Source organism: Dreissena polymorpha, chromosome 9, assembly GCF_020536995.1.
Source record: "Dreissena polymorpha isolate Duluth1 chromosome 9, UMN_Dpol_1.0, whole genome shotgun sequence".
Classification (NCBI taxonomy): Eukaryota; Metazoa; Mollusca; class Bivalvia; order Myida; family Dreissenidae; genus Dreissena; species Dreissena polymorpha.
Window position 1 is genome coordinate 46,213,451 of NC_068363.1, and position 23,425 is coordinate 46,236,875.

Sequence of the window (23,425 nt, forward strand, 5' to 3'; positions counted from 1 at the left end):
AACATCAATGTATTGCACACATACAGGCGAATGTGTGTTTTTGGTCCGTACATGAAATAAACGTTAACTAACTTAGAATAACGTACGGTGGTTTAAAGGTGACATTCACTTCTCTTTCCCATGATCTGCTAACTCGAGAAAACGAATTACTAGCTCGCGGGAAACGAGCCCCCGTAATTACGTAAGTTTTCGGATACTCTAAGTTTTCGGACACCCTCCATTCAGCAAAAATAATTATTTTTCGTGATTCTAAGTTTTCGGACATACAGGTTTTCGTCCATAATTAATGTCTCTTAATTTTCGGACAGTATATTTTACCGCGTTTTTCTACAGACTTCGGCCCTGTTTTCGCTTATCTTGTGACACTTCGATCATGGATTTTTACAACGGGATTAAGGTCATAAAACCTTGCAGATTCATGCCTGAGGGCAATGGAGCATAACTTTCGCGTAATTGGTAAAATAACCATGTATACCGCTAAAAATGAAATTATTCTCGGTTTGATAAATACGGTATAGTATGGTTTAATACGTGTTATTTAGAAGAGAGATTATGGTAATGGTTTAGCGCGTATAATGCACGGGTTTTGTGTGCATGTTTTAGCGCGAAAGCGCACGAGTTTTTCGTTTTGGGGTATATATGATTTGCACATCTAGTGAGACGCCATTCGAGGGTTGTTTTTGACAGGCAAAGTTATGGAGCAAGAAAACGAAAGGGTGATAAAGTAGTTTAGGCGTTCATTTGCGAAATACATAGTATTCGGAAGGAGGTTTTCGATGAGAGGACTGATTCTCTGCTAGAAGCGGAATGGTGAGCTGGAACTTCGAACAAAGGTCAGACTTGTTGGTTCTGTTTATTGTAATAACACTGGCAACAACATTCCGATTGAAATTAACACAGGTTGTGTTCCTTGTTAACTTTTATGATAAGTATATTCAATAACATGCTCCATATCTTTATTTGTGCTGTTGTTTTTGTTTAGTTCCAATTATTCAGATACATCAATTGATTTGATTATTGGGTAAAAATGAAACTATTTAAGTTCAAAAAGAGGTCGCAAATGTAATGGTCTGGTAGGATTATATATAGGTAAGGCCACATAGTGTGTCACTCCAGGTTGTTTTGATAGCAGAGTTAGATCACTCTCCCTCATGTTTTTACGAACACCTTGCTTTATTTTTATTGTTTATAAGATATAACACCTAATATGGTAATACATGTGTTACAAGTTTGTGTATTAGTTCCAAGCGTATAATTCAACAAACGATTAATAACAATTAAATGCCGTTTTCCTTATAATTCAGCTAGATGGTTGTGTGCGATATATGACGTGGTATGATAATGAGCGGATAAAAATTTATGCGAACATATCTTTAAACTATTCAGGTATTCAAATTGTGAATTAAGAATGAAACATCAAAAATCGATACATTACGGAAATATATATTCTATTCATCTATGAAACAGCTATAGAGACTTGTCTTGTAAACTTTTTTCGAAACATGTTTGTGTTTTGCATATATTACATCTCGTTCGCATGATATTGAATAAACAGTTTATATGTTATTGTTGTATACAATTAAAAAAAAAATTCCCTAAATTGAATTAAAACATTTTGAGTTATTATATTTTTCATAATAATTTAAGACGTTAAGTTTTCCCTGCAAGGTTGGTGTCAGTAATGGTGCATGCATATGTGCTAATTAATTTACGATATTTTGCATAAACTGTGGTATAAATTTGGTTTGAAAAGAGCGTTGACCATAAGACTGTTGTTTTAAACTTAGATGAAAGGCATTTATCGGTTTTGTTAAATTTAGTTTCGTCATAGTTAAATGCATTTTAAAAGATTAGGTACTGTAATGATAACAAAAGTAGACCGGATTTATTTGCAATATAAGTCATTTTGTTTTCGTGATAGTTTTTGTTCTTGTTTGGTGGCCTGTTGGCTTGATGTGTAAAGACATTTTGCTTTTATGGTGTTTGGCCGTTTTTTGAATGCCAGTTAACATGTGTAATTTGCTTATCGTTTTGGTGAAAGCCAGTTGACCAGATGTGGATAAACCCAGTTAGCGCGTGTAGTTTGTTCACCAAATTTGTTAAAACGTGCGTTTACATTTACATTTTTGTTTTTATTTAATGTTAAGATTGTACTGTTCGAAGGATATTATATATATTGGGGAACATTAAATGTATGTTATTAAGGGCCAGATTGGCTTATGTAAATTAACCGGTTGGCTCGGGTTGTCCGTTGACAGTTTGTTGAAAGCAGATTTTTTCAGATGCGTATAAGCCAGTTTGCTTGCGTGTCAGTTCACAAAAATGTCTCAAAACACATGTTTGAAATTGCATTTACACATGTTTGCGAAGTTTATTTTTTCAGAAGCTGGACAGTTCGAAGAATAAATAATGAATAGTGTAACATTATAGTAAGAGGGCAGCTCGAAAGGTATAATTTGTTTGTTTTTTGTGTAATTATGTGTTAGAAAATAACTTGTTAAGATTAATAATGATGATTTTATTGATGATGATGTTATAAATGTTGATGATGATGCTAACGTTATTGATGAGGAGGAGGAATAGTTGACAGTATTTTGTGAATGGATAATACTACATTAACGAATTTTTAGTGAATGAAATTATTTTAGGTTTGATAAATACCGAATGATGTTGGTCTATACATATTATTTAGAAGAGAAAGTGAGTATGGTTATGGTTTGGCACGTAAAAATGAATGAGTTTCTAGGTTTTGCGTTTAATTGAACAAAAACAAGTAACGGTTCAGCAACAGGGATTATTCTCAGATGGTACATGTATTCCTTTTAGAGTCACAGAAATTCAACTTTGCATCAATACCGGTTTTCTTTGAGATTTGTTTGATGGGTTAAAATTCCAAAAATTGACGAGTTTTGCAGCCGACCAAGTACCTATAGCTTTGTATTTGAGTGTGTTAAGCATTTTGTTGTTTTCAAATTAGTAAATCAAAATTAATACGGTGTTCTAGTATATCAATTGAGCTTATGCTATTGCCATGGAAATTTGAGCCAGGGTTCGATCAGTAGCTTAAAGTTTGTCTGTGTTTGGTGAATTGAACCTTAAAACAAATGTCAAGTCGGTAGTTTTAATTTTAAGAGCAGAACATACGTATTGATTGTGAGAACATTAGTAAAATGTGTTTGGTATTTGTGCATGTCTCTTGTGGTCATTGGACCAAGTTGTTTAAGGCCAATTGGCCTGATTTTGAAAGCCAGTTGGCTTGTATGGTCAGTTGACCGTTTTTAAAGCCAGTCTATATGGTGTGTGAAAGCCTGTTGGCTTGTGTTGTCAGGTTACCGAACTTTCTTGGAACGAAAGTCTCATAGAATTTACAATATTTGCAAAATTATTGTTTGCAATGCAGTAACTGGACAGTTCGAATAGTATATTAAGTATTGAAGAACATAAATGTATGGTTTATGTAGTATGTTATTATTATTACTATGATTATTATGATGTATTTTATTTGGGTGCATTCGGAAAATTGCAAAGCCGGTAGTTAAAAAGGAGCCTATTACATCAGATATATTATATTTATCACACTTGTTTCTGAGAGCGATTGTTCTTTGGGGTATTTAAGAGGCGTTACAATCTTTTTCTTATTTTATGCTGGTTTTTTTTTTAGGATAAGTGAAATTTTGTCTGTTAAAAGATCAAATGTTGTATTTTTAGATACGCATTGTGATATTAAAGTTGAAAAGTCAAAAACGGACATTTTAAGATAGGGTAATACTGTTCTGATTGCAAAAACTAATACAGACACATGTCCAGTGAAATTGTTTGAAAAGTATTTGTGTGTTGCAGATATTGCATGTTCATCTACTGATAATGTGTTTAGACCAGTTTATTTGTGTAATGTTAAACACTGTTTCAAATTGATTTCTAAAAATAAGCATATAAGTTATTCTACTATAAATGATAGTTTTAAGAAGAAGTTAAGTCTATTGGGTTATGTTTCTTCTAAATATGGACTTCATTCTTTTCGTGCTGGTGGAGCATCTATAAGTGCCAATAATAAGACTGTGGATAGACTTTGGCAAAGACATGTTAGATGAAAAAGTGTTTCCACTAAGGACGGATATGTTAAAGATTCTTTGAAAGACAGATTATCGGTGTCGCTAAATTTAGATTTGTGAAAAGTCATTATTAATGTATGTGTGATTTGAAATGTATGATGTGTTGTTCGTAGCACATTTAAAGACACTATAATATATTATTATATAAATGGTTTGGAAATGCTTTTGAGTATTATTAAGTTTTGTGTTTGTGTTGTGTGTATGTTTCCTTGTGGTCATTGGACCAATTTGTTTACGGCCATTTGGCCTGATTTGGTAAGCCAGTTGGCTTGTATGGTCAGTTGACCGTTTTTTAAAGCAAGTTGATCTGATGTGTGAAAGCCGGTTGGCTTTTGTGAGTTGAACTTATTTTCTTAAAAAGCATGTTCACATGGAATTAACAATCTTTGCAAGTTTATTTTTTGCAGTGCAGTAACTGGACAGTACGAATGGTATATTAAGTATTGGAGAACATAAAGGTATGGTTTATGTAGTATGTTATTATTATTATAAGGATTATGATTATGATATTTTTTATTTCCGTTTTAATGTTTATCATTAATTTTGTAAATATTGTTTTACTATATCTGTTTAATTCTCTTGTGCATTATTCGATTGGTCATTTGACCGTTTGTGAAGGCCAGAGTGTGCCTGATGTTGATTAGCCGTTTGGCTTGTGTGGTCATTTGACCGTTTGTGAAGGCCAGAGTGTGCCTGATGTTGATTAGCCGTTTGGCTTGTGTGGTCATTTGACCGTTTGTGAAGGCCAGAGTGTGCCTGATGTTGATAAGCCAGTTGGCTTGTGTGGTCAGTTGACCGTTGTTGAAGGCCATAGTGTGCCTATTTTGATTGAATTAATTTTATTGCTTTTACAAATGTTTATAATTGTATCTTTTCAGTTGAAACACAGTTCGAGAGGTATATAACGTGGTGGAGAATATTTAGGTATTCATTTTATGTTTTATATTATTTGTATTCTCTCTTTGTTTTATTCGAAAGTCCTGTCAAATACAAGCACTCACTCCTATTTTGTCTTTGGTTTATTATTTGTTTGATTATGATAATGATGATGATATGGGTTATAAAGATGATGAGATTTTAATAGTATTTTGAGAATAGAGAATAATAAATTTACTCATAACTATGAGTAAATGAAATTATTCTCGGTTTGATAAATACGGTATAGTATGGTTTAATACGTGTTATTTAGAAGAGAGATTATGGTAATGGTTTAGCGCGTATAATGCACGGGTTTTGTGTGCATGTTTTAGCGCGAAAGCGCACGAGTTTTTCGTTTTGGGGTATATATGATTTGCACATCTAGTGAGACGCCATTCGAGGGTTGTTTTTGACAGGCAAAGTTATGGAGCAAGAAAACGAAAGGGTGATAACCCCGCCCGCCCGCCCGTTATGAACATATGTATGGTTAAATAATTGGTTACATTGCTTTTATTTTTATAATTTTGCAATTATAAAGTCTATATTTAGTATATTTTCAGTTCGGTTTTTAGTCCATGTGAGATGGGATCTTTGAACAAATTAATGTTTCACAATTGTTAATTTATAATATATAAGCAAGTTAGCGTGATTGATGGGCATTGTGGGCGTCCTGTGTGCACTTTGGGCATCGGCCGGGATCAGTTTATTCAAACAGTAACTCTTTATTTGAGATATATACATGACGTCTAGTTGTTATGAATAAATTTGCATTTTTTTCACATGACACACATGTGCATGTGAAGAATTCATAATTACATGCCCTACAGCATTTAAATAGTATCGTTTCAGTTCTTTATACACCTGAACAAAGATGTTACACTGTTTCCAGTCGTCTCGAGGCTCATCAATTGAGCGGTGCCGTTGAGGTCTATATCCATTGCACATACAACACATACGGGCGTCCGAAGAATTGTTTTTTGCATTTATATGTTGAAAGTCCTGTCAAATACAAGCACTCACTCCTATTTTGTCTTTGGTTTATTATTTGTTTGATTATGATAATGATGATGATATGGGTCATAAAGATGATGAGATTTTAATAGTATTTTGAGAATAGAGAATAATAAATTTACTCATAACTATGAGTAAATTATGGATATACCCAACAGCATTTGAAACAGTGTCGTCCAATTAAGGAAGCAGAATGTTTTCTGTTTTTACGTTTTTTGTTCTATATAATTTCTGGCAACAGTTAGCAAAGCTGTGAAGTTGTTTTTATTTTTTTCAAGCAGAAAACGAAGAGTTTATCACAAGAAAATTATTGCATATGGATTTATAGCATGTATTTCAATATAATTATAATTTTCGGACACCTTAATTTTTGTCTCTAAATTTTCGGACACTTATATTTTTTGAATATTTTTCGTATCTAAATTTTCGAACACGAACATTTTTTATTTTGTTTAAGTGTCCGAAAACATAGAGTAATTACGGAGCTAAATATGTCGAGGGAACGAGACAGAAAAAAAGGAGTGCAAAACTACATAAAAGAGAAGTGCAATTAAAAAAAGAGGTGCAGTTAATTAAGGGAGATTGAAAACAAAAGAGGAGTGCAATAAAAAAAATAGAGGATTGCATGTCAACACTATGCCACCGAAATAACACCTATTTTTTGGACTGTTATGCGTCGACGAGCGCCTACGACGTTCCACGTACAATGGTATTGGGACTAAGTGAGTGGGACATTTCCCGTGCCCACGGTCTATTACCATTGTAGATGCATTAATGTGACATGCGCAAAGCGGAAACGGTCGAATTAGCCTGAAAAAAATACACCATTTCAGCGTACAAACTTGTTGGCGAGACTTAAAACAAAACACAAAAATTGTAACACCTTACTCAACATTCTTTCAATCGGTTATTGTTATGGTGAATAATATCAATATCAAGAATCAACTTAATAGGCAATTTTTATTTCAATAAAATCAGCATATAGCTATGTTTTAATATTTTAATTATTATTTATTAAACAGTTTAAAGTAACGTTTCTTTCAAGGTTCACGACTTAATCTTGCTCAGGTTATATCCTCGTTCATATGTCGGCAAGTTAGCTCTCTAGCTAATTCAAGGAACCAACAGGCTGTAATATTTGTCTTGCTTACTTTTTCTTCTTTTCGTGCAAATGTGCGTAACGTGTACAGTGTGTTAAAAGAAATAATAGCAAATAGCAGATATTCAATATGTTTACAAATCTTGGTGCAGCAAACGTTCGTGTTGAACGTCTACTTTAGCTTAGTATTATTAACTGATAACTGATGATCAACACCAAAATATGGTCATATAAAATGTTCATTTTTCTTGCGGTTATTTGGCCGTTTTATGGTGTTATCAATTTCAATAATCAGACGCATCTATAAGTATTACGTCTTGTCAATAATTTTTTGTCTCTAAGGGGTACTTCTCTCGCAATTACTTGTTAAATTATAGTATTTCCTCAACGAAACGGCGTGTCTAATAACAAGGATAATGGTATATTAAAGTTGTACATGTAGTATCAATGATAAAACTTTAATATAGTGACAAAAAGATGGAACCGCGATTTTGTAGTTTTAAAGTCTAATGGACTAGCTCTAATACCATTTAAACTTGTTTCAAATATTCCGATAGATGGCAAACATATTAACCCATTTTCCGCGCATGCGCTTAACATGATTTTTATACAAAACAATTTATTGGGGGCTAAAATATTTAAGGTACATTATTTTGACCATCTGTCTCAACGTTGTTACTAGACAAAAGAAGCTGAAATTGTGAATATCTTTCTGAGAAGGATGCATCTTTCCGACAGTGCTGCAATAACATTTCAGAGGTTTTATTGGTATTGCAATTTAATATACATTTGTATTAACATGTGAAACCTTACTGCTATTTACAGACGGGCATAGTAACAGCGGATGAAGGCTGTCGGACTGGTAGACTGATGGACGGAAGAAGAGACATACAGACACCATTACTACTAATAATATAGATGTGTATGTATGCTGCTGTTAGTTTAAAGCTATGTATTTTAGCTCGATATCATAGAAAGCCATTGGCTTATTGAAACGCTCTGAACCGAGTCCGTTTCCTGGGACAAAACCATGACTTGGTGTTTTTATGGGAGATCGATGGTACGTTTACAGTGGCGATCGAACCCGACACATCCCGGTCGCTACGCGGACACCATATCCACTATCCACAGTTTAAAAAGCATATACTTGAATTATAAGGCTGTTTGTAAAGCATTCACTTGTGTAAGTACGATGAGTTGTACATGCTTAAGTCTAAATAAACGATTATGTTCTGTATAATGAGGCTGTATGTAAAGCATACATTTGTATTATGAGGCTGTTTTTGAAGCAAACACTGGTATTATTTGGCTGTTTGAAGAGCATACACTTGTATTATGTGACTGATTGTTAGGCATACACCAATATTCTGTAAATGTTTGTAAAGCATACAGCTGTATTTTTATTTGTGATACATTTAAATGGGACCGTCTGATTTGCACCTCCGACATAAGGAATTTGTATTGATGGTATTTTTTAAAAACTTTTTACTTAAAAGAAACCATGCACATCTTGAATAATTATTTATGCGTGAAATGCGATAACAGTTGAAATGTGACACAAATAGTGGCATAGCCATAAGAGTATGTATACCTGTTATTAAACACATTTAACATCATATACTCTACATCGATACGCCTGGGTGCGTCACGGGAAAAAACTAGGCGGTATTGTAGCAGTATTGACAATCTGAATTTATTTATTATTGCACGCTTCTGTTGTTTAAATGTCAAGTTTCAGTTTGGTACTTATCGCAACATTTGGATATATTCACCGAAAGTTAACTGGAATGCGGGAGAATGGTACAGATTCTTTAATTACATACTTATGATAATATGTGCATGCGCCTATCAAAATATTTACATTTGTGCTTAATTATTCGTATATGTTGACATTTGTAGGAGAATTATTGTGATGGCCATAATGTATATGTTGATACTGTAGTTGTTATATGTTATATATTTTATATGTTAAATTGATGAATGATGATGGTGGTGGTGGTGGTGGTGATGATGATGATGATGATGATGGTGATGATGATGATGATGGTGGTGGTGGTGGTGGTGATGATGCTGCTGCTGATGATGATGATGTTGATGTAGATGATGTTGATGATGTTAATGCTGTTGATGATGATGTTGTTGTTGATGTTGATGATGATGATGATGCTGTTGATGATTTTGATGATGTTGTTGTTGATGATGATGATGATGATGATGATGATATCGCTCTCAACAACGAAGTGTTGTCGTTTGAAAGCTCAAATAAAGCAAATATACACACTTAATGTTATCAAAATGTTTAAAAACTACAGGGCTTCCTTCCGTAGACACGATCTTTAACTCGTGTCCTTACAAAGGCATTAGGCTTAACATGCGTATTTTAACTGCGTTTAAAACACAATGTCATGATGTAATCTTTCTATAAGTAAATACATGTGCATGTTACTTTATTGCTACCAAATATATGTCACATAAACAACATGGTCTAATTTCAAATCGCGATGTATTTAGATATAATAAAACGGTCTCTATTTTATCGCTGCAACCAAATATTTCCTGATTTACCTCGTCCTAACCGGAACGCAGCAGTACTAGTGTAACAGCCCGAGGCCCGAATAGGCGATAGATTTTTAACCCAGTCATGCCTAATGGACTCTCCCATCCTTCTAAATTGGAACAATTTATTTCCAAAATTAGGGATGTCTAGTAAATTTGTTTCTATATTTGGAATATTTCTTACAGAAATTCCTTTAAGCAAACAGCATCATGCGGCGTCTCATCTGGGTCTACGCTGTTTACCAAGGCCTTTTTCTAGACGCTATGCATAAATGGGTTAATACAAAATCAGTGGTTAACGCCCAACATTTGACTATTTCGTTTTTAGATGGGCGCTTTAGCGCCCGTCTAAAGTGCTTAGTGTGAAATTCAGGTCGATACGATTAGGTATGATTAACCCAATACCCGCTTGCGTATCCGCGCAAGAAAGAGTTGTATAATTTATGCAAGAGGTTTGAGTTCTCCAATTATGTGTATTCACAAATGGCAACATTATATTAATATCGTGTTACATTCAATATTTTCGAACGGTGTTTTATAGAAAAGAATCAATAAACAATGATCGTATTGTACGTGTCGCGGAGGAGATTGTTTATGAATGATTAAAATAGTCCACTTTCTGCTGCGTGTGCGTGACGTAGTATTTTCGCTCAGCTCATTCATAAATCTGAGGCTGGCGATAAACAAAGGGGAGTCCGTGTGAGAATAACGCAGTAGTATAAGGTTACGCTTGTTTATATTCACAGGTCTCAATTAATAATACGTTGACCACGAGTTCAACAATTATTACAGGGATACGATAGACAACATAAAAAAATGTTTCATTATCGCTGAAACTGTTAAAAAAACATTTAAATATTACAATAATATTCTCTAAAAAATGTAGTCTTGCTGTTTTGAAATAAGGTTTGGAATTTTGTTTTCTAAATAACTTAATTCAAAGCAAAAGTTTAATTATAGTGTTTTTGACTTGTTAGTCGCATATTTACCGCATTATAATGTGTGTTATAATAGGCAAACCATACATTAGTAAAATTCAATCTGCCTTCGCACATAGAAGGAATGGGTCAATTAGGTGCTGCGTTTCCTTTGCTTACTTCAGTTAGAGGTCAATTATTTAAGTAATAGCAATCACAAGGCTCCGACTTCAAAGGAATTGCGGAGCTTTCTTACATAATAAAAGTCGTAGTCGCATGGTATTTGCATTTTGCGTCCTATTTGGTCACGTGGTTCTTTTTCCCGGTAGTTTTGGCATTCATGATATATGAGGCTATTAATAGATGCGTCTGTCGATAAACAAAGGAAAGTTTACGGGTTATAACAACGCAATAGGTTACGCTCTCGCATACAACTCAATGACGTAGTACAGGTCGTAAAATGAGAGATTCGGGAAAAAGTTGACGCTTATTTATATCAAAGACCCATATTATCTATAGGTCTTTGTTTATATTCTCAATTTATAAAACGTTGAACATAAGTTCAACAATAACTTCAGCGATACGATAGACAAAAAAAAGTTTCATAATTGCTAAACCCGAATATAACAATTTATAATAATAATACGAATGCAATAGCAGAAGGTTAGTAGAAGGTTAAGCTTGTTTATATTCACAGTTCTCAATACATAGACAGTTGGATATGAGTTCATGAATTACTACAGGCATACTATAGGCAACCTCGAAAATGCTTTTTAATCGCTAAAACCGAAAACAAACTAATATATTATATTAAATATATTTATAACAATAAATGTCTTTTAAAAATGTAGTCGGCGTATACGCTGACTTTGAAATAAAGTTAGCAATTTACTTTTCTAAATAATTAAATACAATTAAACAAAAGTTTAACTAGTGTGTTGTGTTTTTCACTTGTAAGCTGCATATTCACCGCATGAAATGTGTGTTAGCATTGTCAAACCACACATTAGTGTGAGTAAAATAAAAAATATACTACGGGAGAGCACTTCATATGTGTCCTCATATGCCTTGTTATGAGTATCTTTCTTCACTATCGAAATATATCGTATGTTTATATTTGATTTAAACGCAGTTTTCTTTCGACACATTTAAATCACACGTCAATAGCGCCGTCATGCGAAAATGGGTCTTATGCGTTTCGGCAAGCGTTTGTTAAACCCAACATGTGCTTTTGCGCAGTCAGGCCATAGGCGACGCTGTTCGCTTTAAAATCACTCAATATGTTATGTTTCTCCTTACCAGAAGGAGTGATGGCTGAGTGGGCTATTTATATGATGGACGCATATGGAATAAGACCCATTTTCACATGACGAGGGTCATTACAAATCTCATTGCGAATTGAAAATGCCACATTTAAGAACAATGCTTTTTGATACAAAATTGAATTGAAAATAGCAAACTTGTTAATAATGGCAGCCTATCCACACATTAAGGAATGATTTCCAGACGTGCTGACCAAGTACGGCAAACATTGTGGTATGATAATTAAACGATTTTCTCTTATCGTGACACTATACTATTTCGCTAATGATTGTTTTCTCATCTTGGAGGCGAAAGTGAAATTCTGCGAGATGGATTGTAACGCGTAATTGTAACAGGGCCACAATTTGTGTCGTTTGAGCAATCAGAGAGTATTCCGGAATTCCTTACACTGAACAGTGCTACATCCTTTGAATTGAGCACATACGCAGTGATGTAGCAAAAATTCAGAGGTTGTATCTCGAATCAGCTTATTAAATATTCGAAAATATTCATGCGTGTCTGTTGGCGTTATGTAAAAGTCACTAAGATGAAAACTGAAGCAGCTACGCCTAAAAGCGCATGAGTGCTCTATACCTATGTTTATGTTAGCGTTGTTGACACCGTGTGGACTGCTCGGGTAATAAGTAAAGCATAAACAGCAATGTTTATATACTTTTATTCCTCCATATACAAGATACGAAGATTGTTGTATATTTTGAATTTGTATATGGTGTCAAAAATCAAAAGTTTTGTACACGGAACTTTCATTATGAATTTATATTCTTGGTGAGATAGTCATTTGATATTAGAAAAAAATATTCCTTTAATATGATGGTGACTGCAAATTTTCTTTATATTAAGTTATCATAACCATTTTCATCATACTTTCTATGCTTTCAGAACTTCCAAAAAGCATGTTGTTTTTATTTTGTCTTAGTTATTTCTATGAAATAATAAGGATGATAAAAAATGCACACAAAACTCGACCCGTGCGCTATGACACACACTTTATAAAGTTGAATGGCGTGTGTTCATTTCAAACTTGCGATTGATTTTCAAAAATGAATTGCGTGTTAAATTATGCAATAGCGAACATCTTCAGTGCCTTGAGCGCTTTGATTCTTAAATAGTGTCGTTTATATTTGTACTGGAGTTCTTTGTTCCGATGATAACATTATACATTCAAAGTATTTAATGAGATCATCAAACATAATTTCAAAATTCGTGAACCGTAAAGTGTATGCAAACAGAAAATGTCCAGTATTCTAGACGTTGTCGAACAATCATAGAAACCAGGATTAGAATTGATAATTTTCGACTTGTTTAAGCACTGTAAAGTAAGTTGTGTTGACCTTTTTCTTCTTCCCTACAACATGGTATCATACGAATAATATCGTGTAATATAACACGCATATTCAATACGCATTTAAGTACTGCCAACTACCGCCCATGTTATTCCGTAAAGATATGTTAACTACGTACGATCAATTTAGATTTACTTGCATAACAGTAGAATATTTAAAGCGGCACATACATGTTTAGACTCGCGACGCAGCGGTATCATAGAAGTCGTACACGTGACATGTGAGCTGAACATTATACGACAGCAAAATCTGTAAACTTTTTTTCAGTCAACACCATTAATCCCAGGGGCTTCAGTGATATTCTGTTTTGAGCTCGACTAAACACCAAGTAGTCCGAGCTTAACGTCTAATCAAGATGTCGGTGTACGCTAAATGCTAAAGGTTAACGTGCACTATCTCCATATCATTGTTTCTTATGCGGATATTAAATTGAAACTTCACAAATGTGTTCGGGGTCATTTTGTGAGGTCACTGACCATGTTCCATAATTTTTCCCTGCAATTTAGCAGAATAATGCCCCCTTTTATACTGCTCCATATCATTGGGTCAATTAAAACTTCAAACATGTGTTCGGGGAAATCGGTCGAGGTTCAATAACCATGCCTGGCAATTAAGCAGAATAATGCCCTCTTTCGTAATTAGACATATATGGTAAATTCTTACGTGCAACTACTCAATATTTTTGTAATTTCGACAGATGTTGAAATTAAGCGTTACATTGTGTACAGGATCTTTATAAACATTCACTGACCAAGACCAGTTACTTTGACCAGCCTTGAAGCATGATTATGCCCCTTTTCAACTTTAAATATCGGTTTAAGTTGGCACGCAACAAGTACATAACTACTACAAATATTCAAGTGAAACTACACATATGTCTTCGTAATCGTCATGCGCGGTCGCAGACCAATCCACATAACTTCGACCTGCAATTAAGCATCATAATGACCTTTATTGTCATTTTGTGTGTTTCGGGACTTATAGTTAAAGTGCGCGGCCAACTCCAATCTCATGCTGATATTCAGATCTGGCTTGGGGGTAGCACGTTGGGCTAGTTGGGTCATTGTCACTGTTGCTACAAATTAATAACAAGTGTGTGCTCAATAACTTTTGTAACGACGGAGATAAAGCTGAATTGTTTGTGTATGAAGTTTACATGTTGATATACCGATGGCGATGTATTGCGTTTGAGGATCGTGTGGTCACTATTACTGTTACTAAAATAGAAACAGAGTTTTCGCCCAATAACTAAACTTGAGATGGAGGTATTGTGTTTTAATTTTATGTGTAGATAGTTTTTATGCAGATCGATATCGATGCTCGGTTTACATTTGGGGCCATTTGGGTCAATGTAACTGATACTAAAACTATACAAATGGTTACCGCTGTATGTCGTGAATTTGTATAGAGGTATTATGTTTGAATGTTGTGCGTAGATAGCTTAGATGCTGATATTGCTTTTAAAGTAAATTGAATTCAACTGAATTAATTTTTAAAACCTTCAACGTCGAATGGCCATTGCAAATAACTTATTTGATTTTAACTGCTTTTCATAATACTATTGACTATGCTTTCAGAAAGTCTAAAAAGAGACATGTTGTTTTTTGTCGAAGTTATATGTGTAACATCTATTGGATGCTTAACATTGCACGCACATCTCGACATTTGCATTGAATTTTTTTTTGAATCAGTTATGTTTATTTTAAACTTGCGGTTCTAAAAGCAATAACTTAAAATCAATGAGTTGCGTCTAATATTATGCAATAGCGAGCAACTCCAGTGCCTTCAGCGCTTTGATTACATTTTAGTTAAAGAGGTTAAATGAGACACCAGAATCGCAAACAGCAACGCATATCTGGACTCAAGATATTGCTCAAGTTTCACGCGCTCTGGTAATTCAGGGTACAGGTCGTTATTAAGTGTGGATAACAGGCCTTAATTGGAACTCAACTAATCTTTAAGTACACACGACATTTTATCCCGTACCGCCGAAGGCGGATGGATATAGTTCTGGCTTTGTCCGTCCGTCTGTCCGCCAGTGCGTACGTCTGTCACAAACGTTTCAGGGCTATATCTCTTATACAATCGAAGATCTCAACTCGACGTGTGGGTGTATAGATATCAATTAGGAGAAGTGCCATGCACAAGAACTAATCCCCTTTTACTTTCTTACATAAGAGTTATTGCAAATGTGTGTTTTGTTCGATGTAACTGTTCAGTGCTATATCTCAGATACTATACAATTTTTTAGCATGAAGCTAAAATCAATGAGGAGAAATGCCGTGTACACTTACCATAACCCTTCATGTTCTTAAATAAGGGTTATTGCCCTTTGTTGTTTTGTATGATGTAACTTTTCATGGCTATATCTCAGATACTCAATATTTCAAAATGAAACTTCATGGGTTTCTTGATGTGAATGAGGAGAAATACAATGCATTAAAAACAATAACCCTAAACTTTGTTATTTTGCATATATTGCCTTGTTTATTCGTCTGCAACCACCAATCGACAATTTAGTCGACGGGGATATCAATTCAACGAAATCAACTTTTAAATGTTAAGCAATTGTGTCGCTTGAATATTCGCATACTGACAAAAACGTTTAGTTCACTTTAGATTAAATGACAATACATAACCCGTGGTTATAGATAATGGCCATCTGTACCTAATGTAAATTAGCGAAATATATTTTTGACAGAAAACAGTATTAACTAGCATCGAAAATAGTATTGACATCGTCATATAATCATAGCTGTTCCAATGTTGATAAGTGTTTATCATAACAGTACAGATACTCTCTCATATATAAACATTACCTACCTGGTATATACTGTACCTGTTGTAGCAAAGATTTCTCCAAATGGTAATCTAGACGTTTGTTTCATGAAGCTTCTCGGCGCGCGATCAACCTGAACGACCCTCGCTGCGAGGAGCACCGGGCGCTCGCTGCTCGGGTCTACCTGGCGCTATCCGCGATGCAGGGTTTCAGCGGGGTTGGCGCGTACGTGTGCTCCGGCCTATCCATCCGCTTGCACGAGAACAAGTTCCCATACTTCGTGGCCGGCTTCATTGCGGGAACCTTCGTAAGTTTGTGAAGGGCGCCTTCCGGCTTGCTTCGATGTATTTTTTTATGAGCTGCGCTCTGGGAAAAACGGTGCTTAATGCATATGGGTGAATTGTTCTTCTAGATTAGCCTGTGTTGAATGCACAGGCTTATAAGGAACGACACTTTCTGCGTTTATGGCATTTTTCGTTTATAGGACGTCTCTTCTTAGCGAAAATTGAGTTTTGACGGAATGTGTCGACCCTGATTAACCTTTGCGGACTGCGCATTCTAATCTGGGGCGTCACTTTACGCGGTTTTCCAGTTTTCTAGAACGAGGCTCACATACATTGTTAATCTATCTGTAATACGGCACTTTATTATGTCGCCCCGGAGTTTCGTGGTAACATTCGTTTGTGCAAATTGCTGACTGAAACTTTTTATAAGGTCTCAATATCAGTGATTTGACATTTTCGTTATTATTGTATTTACATCTTTCATTATAAAAGCAATACAATTATTCTAACGCCAACGTCCGATGACTGAATTACGTTACTTTTGAGATAAAAAATCACCTTATATTGTTATTAACACAACTATTTTGAGTTATCTTATATAATTGAAATATTAAGTGTTCTACCAAAACAGACGTATATTAAAAAACACAAAGCCTTAACAAATTTTCTAATGCCATTGATGATTATTCACGCAATATACGATTTAATGACAAAAAATCGCAAGTGTCATAAACTCGGTTGATTAAATGCAATACATTTCTTCAGTTTGGAGTTCTTGTTAATTCAAGCTCACCTCAGCACGAGCTATTGATGTCAGTCTATGTCTGAGGTCGAGCTATTGCGGTCAGTCTAAGTCTGATGTCGAGCTATTGATGTCAGTCTATGTCTGAGGTCGAGCTATTGATGTCAGTCTTTGTCTGAGGTCGACCTTTTGAGGTCAGTCTATGTCTGAGGTCAAGCTTTTAATGTCAGTCAATGTGTGAGGTCGAGCTATTGAGGGCAGTCTATGTCTGAGGTCGAGCAATTGATATCAGTCTATGTCTGAGGTCGAGCTATTGAGGTCAGTCTATGTCTGAGGTCGAGCTATTGATGTCAGTCTATGTCTGAGGTCGAACACATGGGGTCAGTCTATGTCTGAGGTCGAGCTATTAAGGAAAGTCTATGTCTGAGGTCGAGCTATTGAGGTCAGTTTTTGTCTGAGATCGAGCAATTGAGGTCAGTATATGTCTGAGGTCGAGCAACTGAGGTCAGTCTATGTCTGAGGTCGAGCTATTGAGGTCAGTCTATATCTGAGGTCGAACTATTTAGGTCAATCTATTTCTGAGGTCAATCAATTGAGGTCAGTCTACGTCTACTGTCGAGCAACTGAGGTCAGTCTATGTCTGAGGTCGAGTTATTGAGGTCAGTCTATGTCTGAGGTCGAGCTATTGATGTCAATCTATGTCTGAGGTCGAGCTATTGAGGTCAGTCTATGTGTGAGGTCGAGCTATTGATGTCAATCTATGTCTGAGGTCAAGCACTTGAGGTCAGTCTATGTCTGAGGTCGAGTAACTGAAGTAAGTCTATGTCTGAGGTCGAACTATTGAGGTGAATCTATATCTAAGGTCGATCTATTGAGGTCAATCTATATCTGAGGTCGAGCTATTGAGGTCAGTCTATGTGTGAGGTCGAGCTATTGAGGTCATTATATGTCTGAGGTCGAGCTATTGAGGTCGGTCTATGTCTGAGGTCGAGCTATTGAGGTCAATCTATGTCTGAGGTCGAGCTTTTGAATTCAGTGTATGTCTGAGGTCGAGCTATTGAGGTCAGTTTATGTTTGAGGTCCAGCGTCGTGTGAAGTGTGTCATCAACGTTATGTTGATTTCCACTTTAAAGGCAACACATGTGTCCTCCAATATTGATAAAACTTTGTCAGAATGTTTATCATAGTAATATCTAGATGGCGTTCGAATCGTGGTCACGTGCGGCAACAAACTAGTTAACAAAGTCTAATCTGATATAAACCATGTATTTCTCTAGAGGCTACATTTATAATCAATCTAGATGAAAATTAGTCAGAAAGTTAATGTTGACAATATATAGGTCGATTTCGAATCTTTGTCACGTGTGTCCAAGAACTAGATCACCAGATAAAAGTATAGAAACAAATGTATCCATAATAAATACCATAGTTATATGACTAAATCTTGTTGAAACATGATCAAACTTTTTATCTTGACAATACCAATGCCATATTGAAATCTGGTTCATCTGGGGGATAAAGTAGGTCAGTGGCTCCAGTCTTCGCAAAAGTTGTCAGTTCAGCGCTTCATGGCCATTTTTTATCTTTTTTTAAAGTTGTCATTTTGTCAACTGTCTACAAGTGCCTTTTAAGCCCTTTATGGCAGGAATATGAATTCACATCTGCACCTGTTTGTAAGTCAACCACAATTGTTAATTAAGTGGTTTATGCTTGTAGCTGTTCGTATCGAGCCTGCTATCGTGCCGGGTGTACAACAAGAATCCATTCTTCACGAGCAGCGAGGTCGCAAGGAGGGAGGTCCTGTGTGCGGTAACAGACTCTCTCTCTCTCTCTCTAGAGAGAGAGCGAGGAGAGGGAGGAGAGGGAGAGAGAGAGTAGCGGAGAGAGAGAGAAGCAGAGAGAGAGAGAGAGAGAGAGGGAGAGAGAGAGAGAAAGAGAGAGAGAGAAAGAGAGAGAGAGAGGAGAGAGAGAGAGAGAGAGAGAGAGAGCTGCGAAGCAGAGAGAGCGAGAGAGGAGAGAGAGAGCGAGCGGCGAGAGCTAGCGAAGAGAGAGAGCTCTATAGTGTCTCCGCTCGATCCAGCTCCTATCTCATCTCATTCTCTCTCTCTAGCTCTTCTTATTTCTGTCACCTCCCCTCCTCACCTCCTTCCCTCCTTCCCTCCATCCATCTGTTCCGTATTTGCTTGATTAAGATATTTGGAACTTTTTCCTTCTTCCTTAGTCAACCTCGAAAAATGAAACTTTAATATAAATTAAAACAAATACGTATACATGAAATATAATTCATTGTTTTATATCACAAATAAATGTAAAATAAATGTATAGGTCTTAACTTTTGTTAATGTGAATTTGTTGAAGAAAATGTCAGTCCGGTATGAACATGAAATCCCAGTCAAATGCGCTTAGGAAAAATGTACGGGTTTTATCGTACTACATAAATTCAACGTATTCGAGTTGCTTAAAATACACTTTAATTTGTCACTTAATAGATGATCTGTCATATTTATAAGGTACCATTAGATGATTTAGGTACACAGCAATAGATGCTGCAAAGGTTTTAATAAGGAATAGAAAATTGGTTGTATTTCTTATTCGTACATTAATTATTGAATGCGAATAAGGAATAGGGAACTAGCAAAATAATTAGGAATAAGAAACTAGGAAAATGGAATCAAATAACGCACCATTGTAAATTCTTTATACCCGGTATGCCCATGTATAACCATATATGGTTTGGTTTAGTCTATATACAATAGACATACAGTCTGAGTATACATGTATGAGTCATGAGTATACATGTTCAAAACATAGTAACATATATAAAGGCATGAAATTTGATCAGTGTTGAATTTCTCGAAAGTTATTAAATAAACTGTCAATACATGAAAAGGTCCATGGGAAATCAGATTACATCATTTAGAATCATTTTAACAATGTTATTACAATAACGTTAGAAAATACAAAGGCGAATACCTACGAGAGAGCGAAAAGTAAAGTTTGAGTAATGCAGTATACTAAATTAATCATAATAATATTTATACAGGTTTCTTTGACTAAATGTTTTATGCAGAAACAGGGCTAAGTTTTTGTTGGTACTTGTATTATCAGATTGCATTAATTCAATAAAATTTATCATGTTTGGTCTTTTACAGTAATATTAATTTATATACAATATTCTAATATCATAATACCATTAATATTCTAATAAAAAAACGATATTCATTCTCAAGAACATTGTAATGTTGACATTTTCACTCTTGGATTATGCCATCTGCATGATCTAATCTTAAATCTATAAGATGAAACCCATAATCTACAAAGATCAAATCTTAACTTATTCATACATTATCCTGCGCATGATGCTTATAGTTAATTCTTTGTTCACGATAGGACACGCTCGTTTTAGTATTTAGTAACACCTTGTATCATCGATACCTCGTACTCGTGTCCTTGCAAGGGCTGAAGGGCTAAGCAATATAATGGACACTTGTGCGGTGAATTAATCTTGCGTTAGGGACAACACTGATACATAACCAAGGGACAACACTGATACATAACCAAGGGACAACACTGATACATAACCAAGGGACAACACTGATACATAACCATAGGGACAACACTGATACATAACCATAAGAATGATGCATACTGTAGAAACAGTCATTCACTTATTTTTTTTATTAAATATGCTATTATATGATTTGATATTGTTGAATGACACTGTACGTGTTCCCATCTGTCATTGTGTCTGTTTTAAGGTAAGCTGGCACCGCACGCTGTCGTTCTATATGCTCTTCGTGTGCCTGTTCTCGCTAGCCACCCTGTGGATCTACGGCCTCTGCGTGATGGACGACGACGTTTGCTCCTACGAGAACAACATCCGGTTCAACCGTGTGCTCGCCGGCCTCGCATTCACCTTCTGTTGCGCAGGCGTAGTCTCGTCCGTATTCGGAATTAGCCTCATCTGTTTCTTTGGGAAGGCGTTCGGACTGGTTCATATTCCCGGTCGCGGTAGCACCTTGCGCTTTTCCGGCAGCCTAGGACCATCACGGGACTTTATACCGCACCAGAATGACGCCTTCTGGCCACAGACGGACGGTCAGTTCCGACACAACTCTGCCAGCGATCGTCTTTTCAATATCGGGTTTGAACCGATGTTCCCTCCGCCGTATTGTGCATGGGACGCTAGCGTAAGCGTTATCAATGATAGAGTTGCGGAATCGTACTCTTATTACGGTCCACCTAAGTACGATGATATCGGCTTTAGTGCGAATACATATGAAGCCGCTGTTCTGCCGGTAGATCAGCCTCCCCCGTATACACATCCCGCCGAAGCACCGGCTGATACATCTACTCATTTGTGATGCACCATAAGTATATTTTCCCGGACATTGTACACAGACATAGAGATATAGCACAAGTGTGTAACCACGATACTATCGTTGAAATCCAGAAAAAGTGATATATGTGTACACGAGCATACTCGACTTCAATTATGTGCCCGTAGAGTTAGTGTACTATACCTGTGGGCGAATCCAAAACTGATATTGAGTGAAATGTGCATATACCGAAGCAATACTGAGTATGACTTTGTACGCTTGTCTACCCGGGTTGTCTGTGTAAGTCTGCTGTTAACTTATGCAAGACACGGGTATTGACACACTGTACGAACCTTGCTCCTGAAATACTTGGCTTAACGTGCATGTCTGCGTGTGCATTCCTAGCCTGCATGTCGTCATGTGCATTAAGTGTCGTCTTAGATTTGCCTGCGACGTTTGCCGAGGCTAATCGGGGACGACACTTTCCGCTTACGCTGGGTTATTTGCTTATAAGAGACATCCTTTTAACGAAAATACCATAAAGCGGAAAGTGTCGTCCCCTATAAGTCTTTGCGGACTGCGCTTTACGCACATGAATTAAGCCCAGTTTTACCAGAACGCGACTCGTGTGTGTTGTTAAAACAAACAGCTTTAAGCCAAGTAGCCTTTGCAATAATTTCTATATATTAAATTTCCTTGTAATTCTATTCTTATTTATTTCAGCATCTGATTATCCGATTGTTGATTAATTGTTGTTTATATGTTGTTTCCTTCCTATGTTCTGATATAAATGCAACTTTCGTAGGTTGTCGCGTGTCTTTCTTATCGATCGTAATCAAATTCGACCCTAACAAGGTAGGGGCCTTTCGTCGCATACAGAGGCAAACTGCTATACCTCATTGTGATAAGTAAATGTTTTATTCTCTATTCTCAAAATACTGTAATCATCATCATAATCCTAATCATTTAAGACATACCTATTTATAAGTAAACGCAAACTATTCACACATGGATGTTTGTATTTGACAGTTTTTTCCACATAAATGCAAAAAAAATTCTTCTGTCACCCTTCAGTCTTTAATATGCAACGGTGATCAATCTCTATCTAACATGAACCAGTAACTGAACTGAAAATAAATTGAACTGCAACTTTATTAAAAATCGACATTTGAGTACATGTGGTCGATCATTTTAACAAACACACGTTTTATGCGGTGAGGAGCGGTAATCAGCTTTTCTTTCTCCTACATATCTTATCACCGTCGAAAACACATCTCTTATAAAAAGCATGTACGATACCAAAAACAGAACCGTATTTTTTTAAACGGCACAAATCCATTAATGCAGACATCATATTTACTTTGTTCAAAAACATTTGGCATCGCGTCGTATCTGTCTGTCTATCTGTTTTGTCTGTCTGTCTGTTTGTTACATGTGTGCTTGTTGATTTCTGTTACCTTTGCGATGTAGTTATTAATTATAAGTGAGCTACGTGGACGCTAATGCTATTTGCAGATTGATATGTAGTCAGCATCTGAATATGAGTCATGATACATGTTTAAATGTATACTTTCAATTAGCAATAACGTGTGTATAATGATAAAATTAAAGAAATATCACCATTCTGGTAACGACTGGCCTGCACTGTTTATAACATACAAAACAATCGTGAATGCAGTAATGTTGACTTTTAATCGTAGTTTCGGTTTTTCGAGTATCGGCAATTTAAGAAGATTCGGCTTTCCATAAAGACAAGCATATGAATGTCATGCCAGGATTATGGACAACTCTTCGCGTTAAAACGTGTCTATTCGCTTTACAGTATTGTGCGTTCGCGCATGCGTACCAATATTTTCCAAGAAACTATAACCAAACATAACTTTTTGTCTTAATGTAACATGCAAGTATGTTTATATGATCATCAAAACAACGAGCCACGACCAACCTAGCAAAGTTCTTATTTGTATTTTTTCTCAAATGACACTATGTAAAATGCTTAAGAACTATTGCTTTCCTCAATAA

The 23,425-nt window shown here is 35.9% G+C and overlaps 1 protein-coding gene across 2 annotated transcripts; it reads left to right on the forward strand.

The window, feature by feature from the left end:
* The first annotated feature begins 484 nt into the window (after nt 1-484).
* Nucleotides 485-22,207, forward strand: LOC127844971 (uncharacterized). 2 transcript variants are annotated; one of them, XM_052375571.1, is made up of 5 exons: nt 485-833; nt 7,966-8,062; nt 16,172-16,365; nt 18,801-18,893; nt 20,843-22,207. In XM_052375571.1, the coding sequence occupies exons 2-5, from the start codon at nt 8,059-8,061 to the stop codon at nt 21,446-21,448; spliced, it is 897 nt and encodes a 298-aa protein (XP_052231531.1). In that variant the 5' UTR covers nt 485-833; nt 7,966-8,058; the 3' UTR covers nt 21,449-22,207. The 2 variants fall into 2 exon arrangements, with proteins under 2 accessions (XP_052231531.1, XP_052231530.1); XM_052375570.1 differs by lacking the exons at nt 485-833; nt 7,966-8,062 and adding an exon at nt 8,774-8,940.
* The last annotated feature ends 1,218 nt before the right edge of the window (nt 22,208-23,425 follow it).

Bases quoted from the DNA above. Each gene is read 5' to 3' on its own strand.
- LOC127844971 (XM_052375570.1), top strand. From the start codon at position 8,865: ATGTCAAGTTTCAGTTTGGTACTTATCGCAACATTTGGATATATTCAC. The intron at 8,941-16,171 runs GTACAGATTCTT...TGTTTCATGAAG, and splicing joins AACTGGAATGCGGGAGAATG to CTTCTCGGCGCGCGATCAAC. The intron at 18,894-20,842 runs GTAACAGACTCT...GTCTGTTTTAAG, and splicing joins GGAGGGAGGTCCTGTGTGCG to GTAAGCTGGCACCGCACGCT.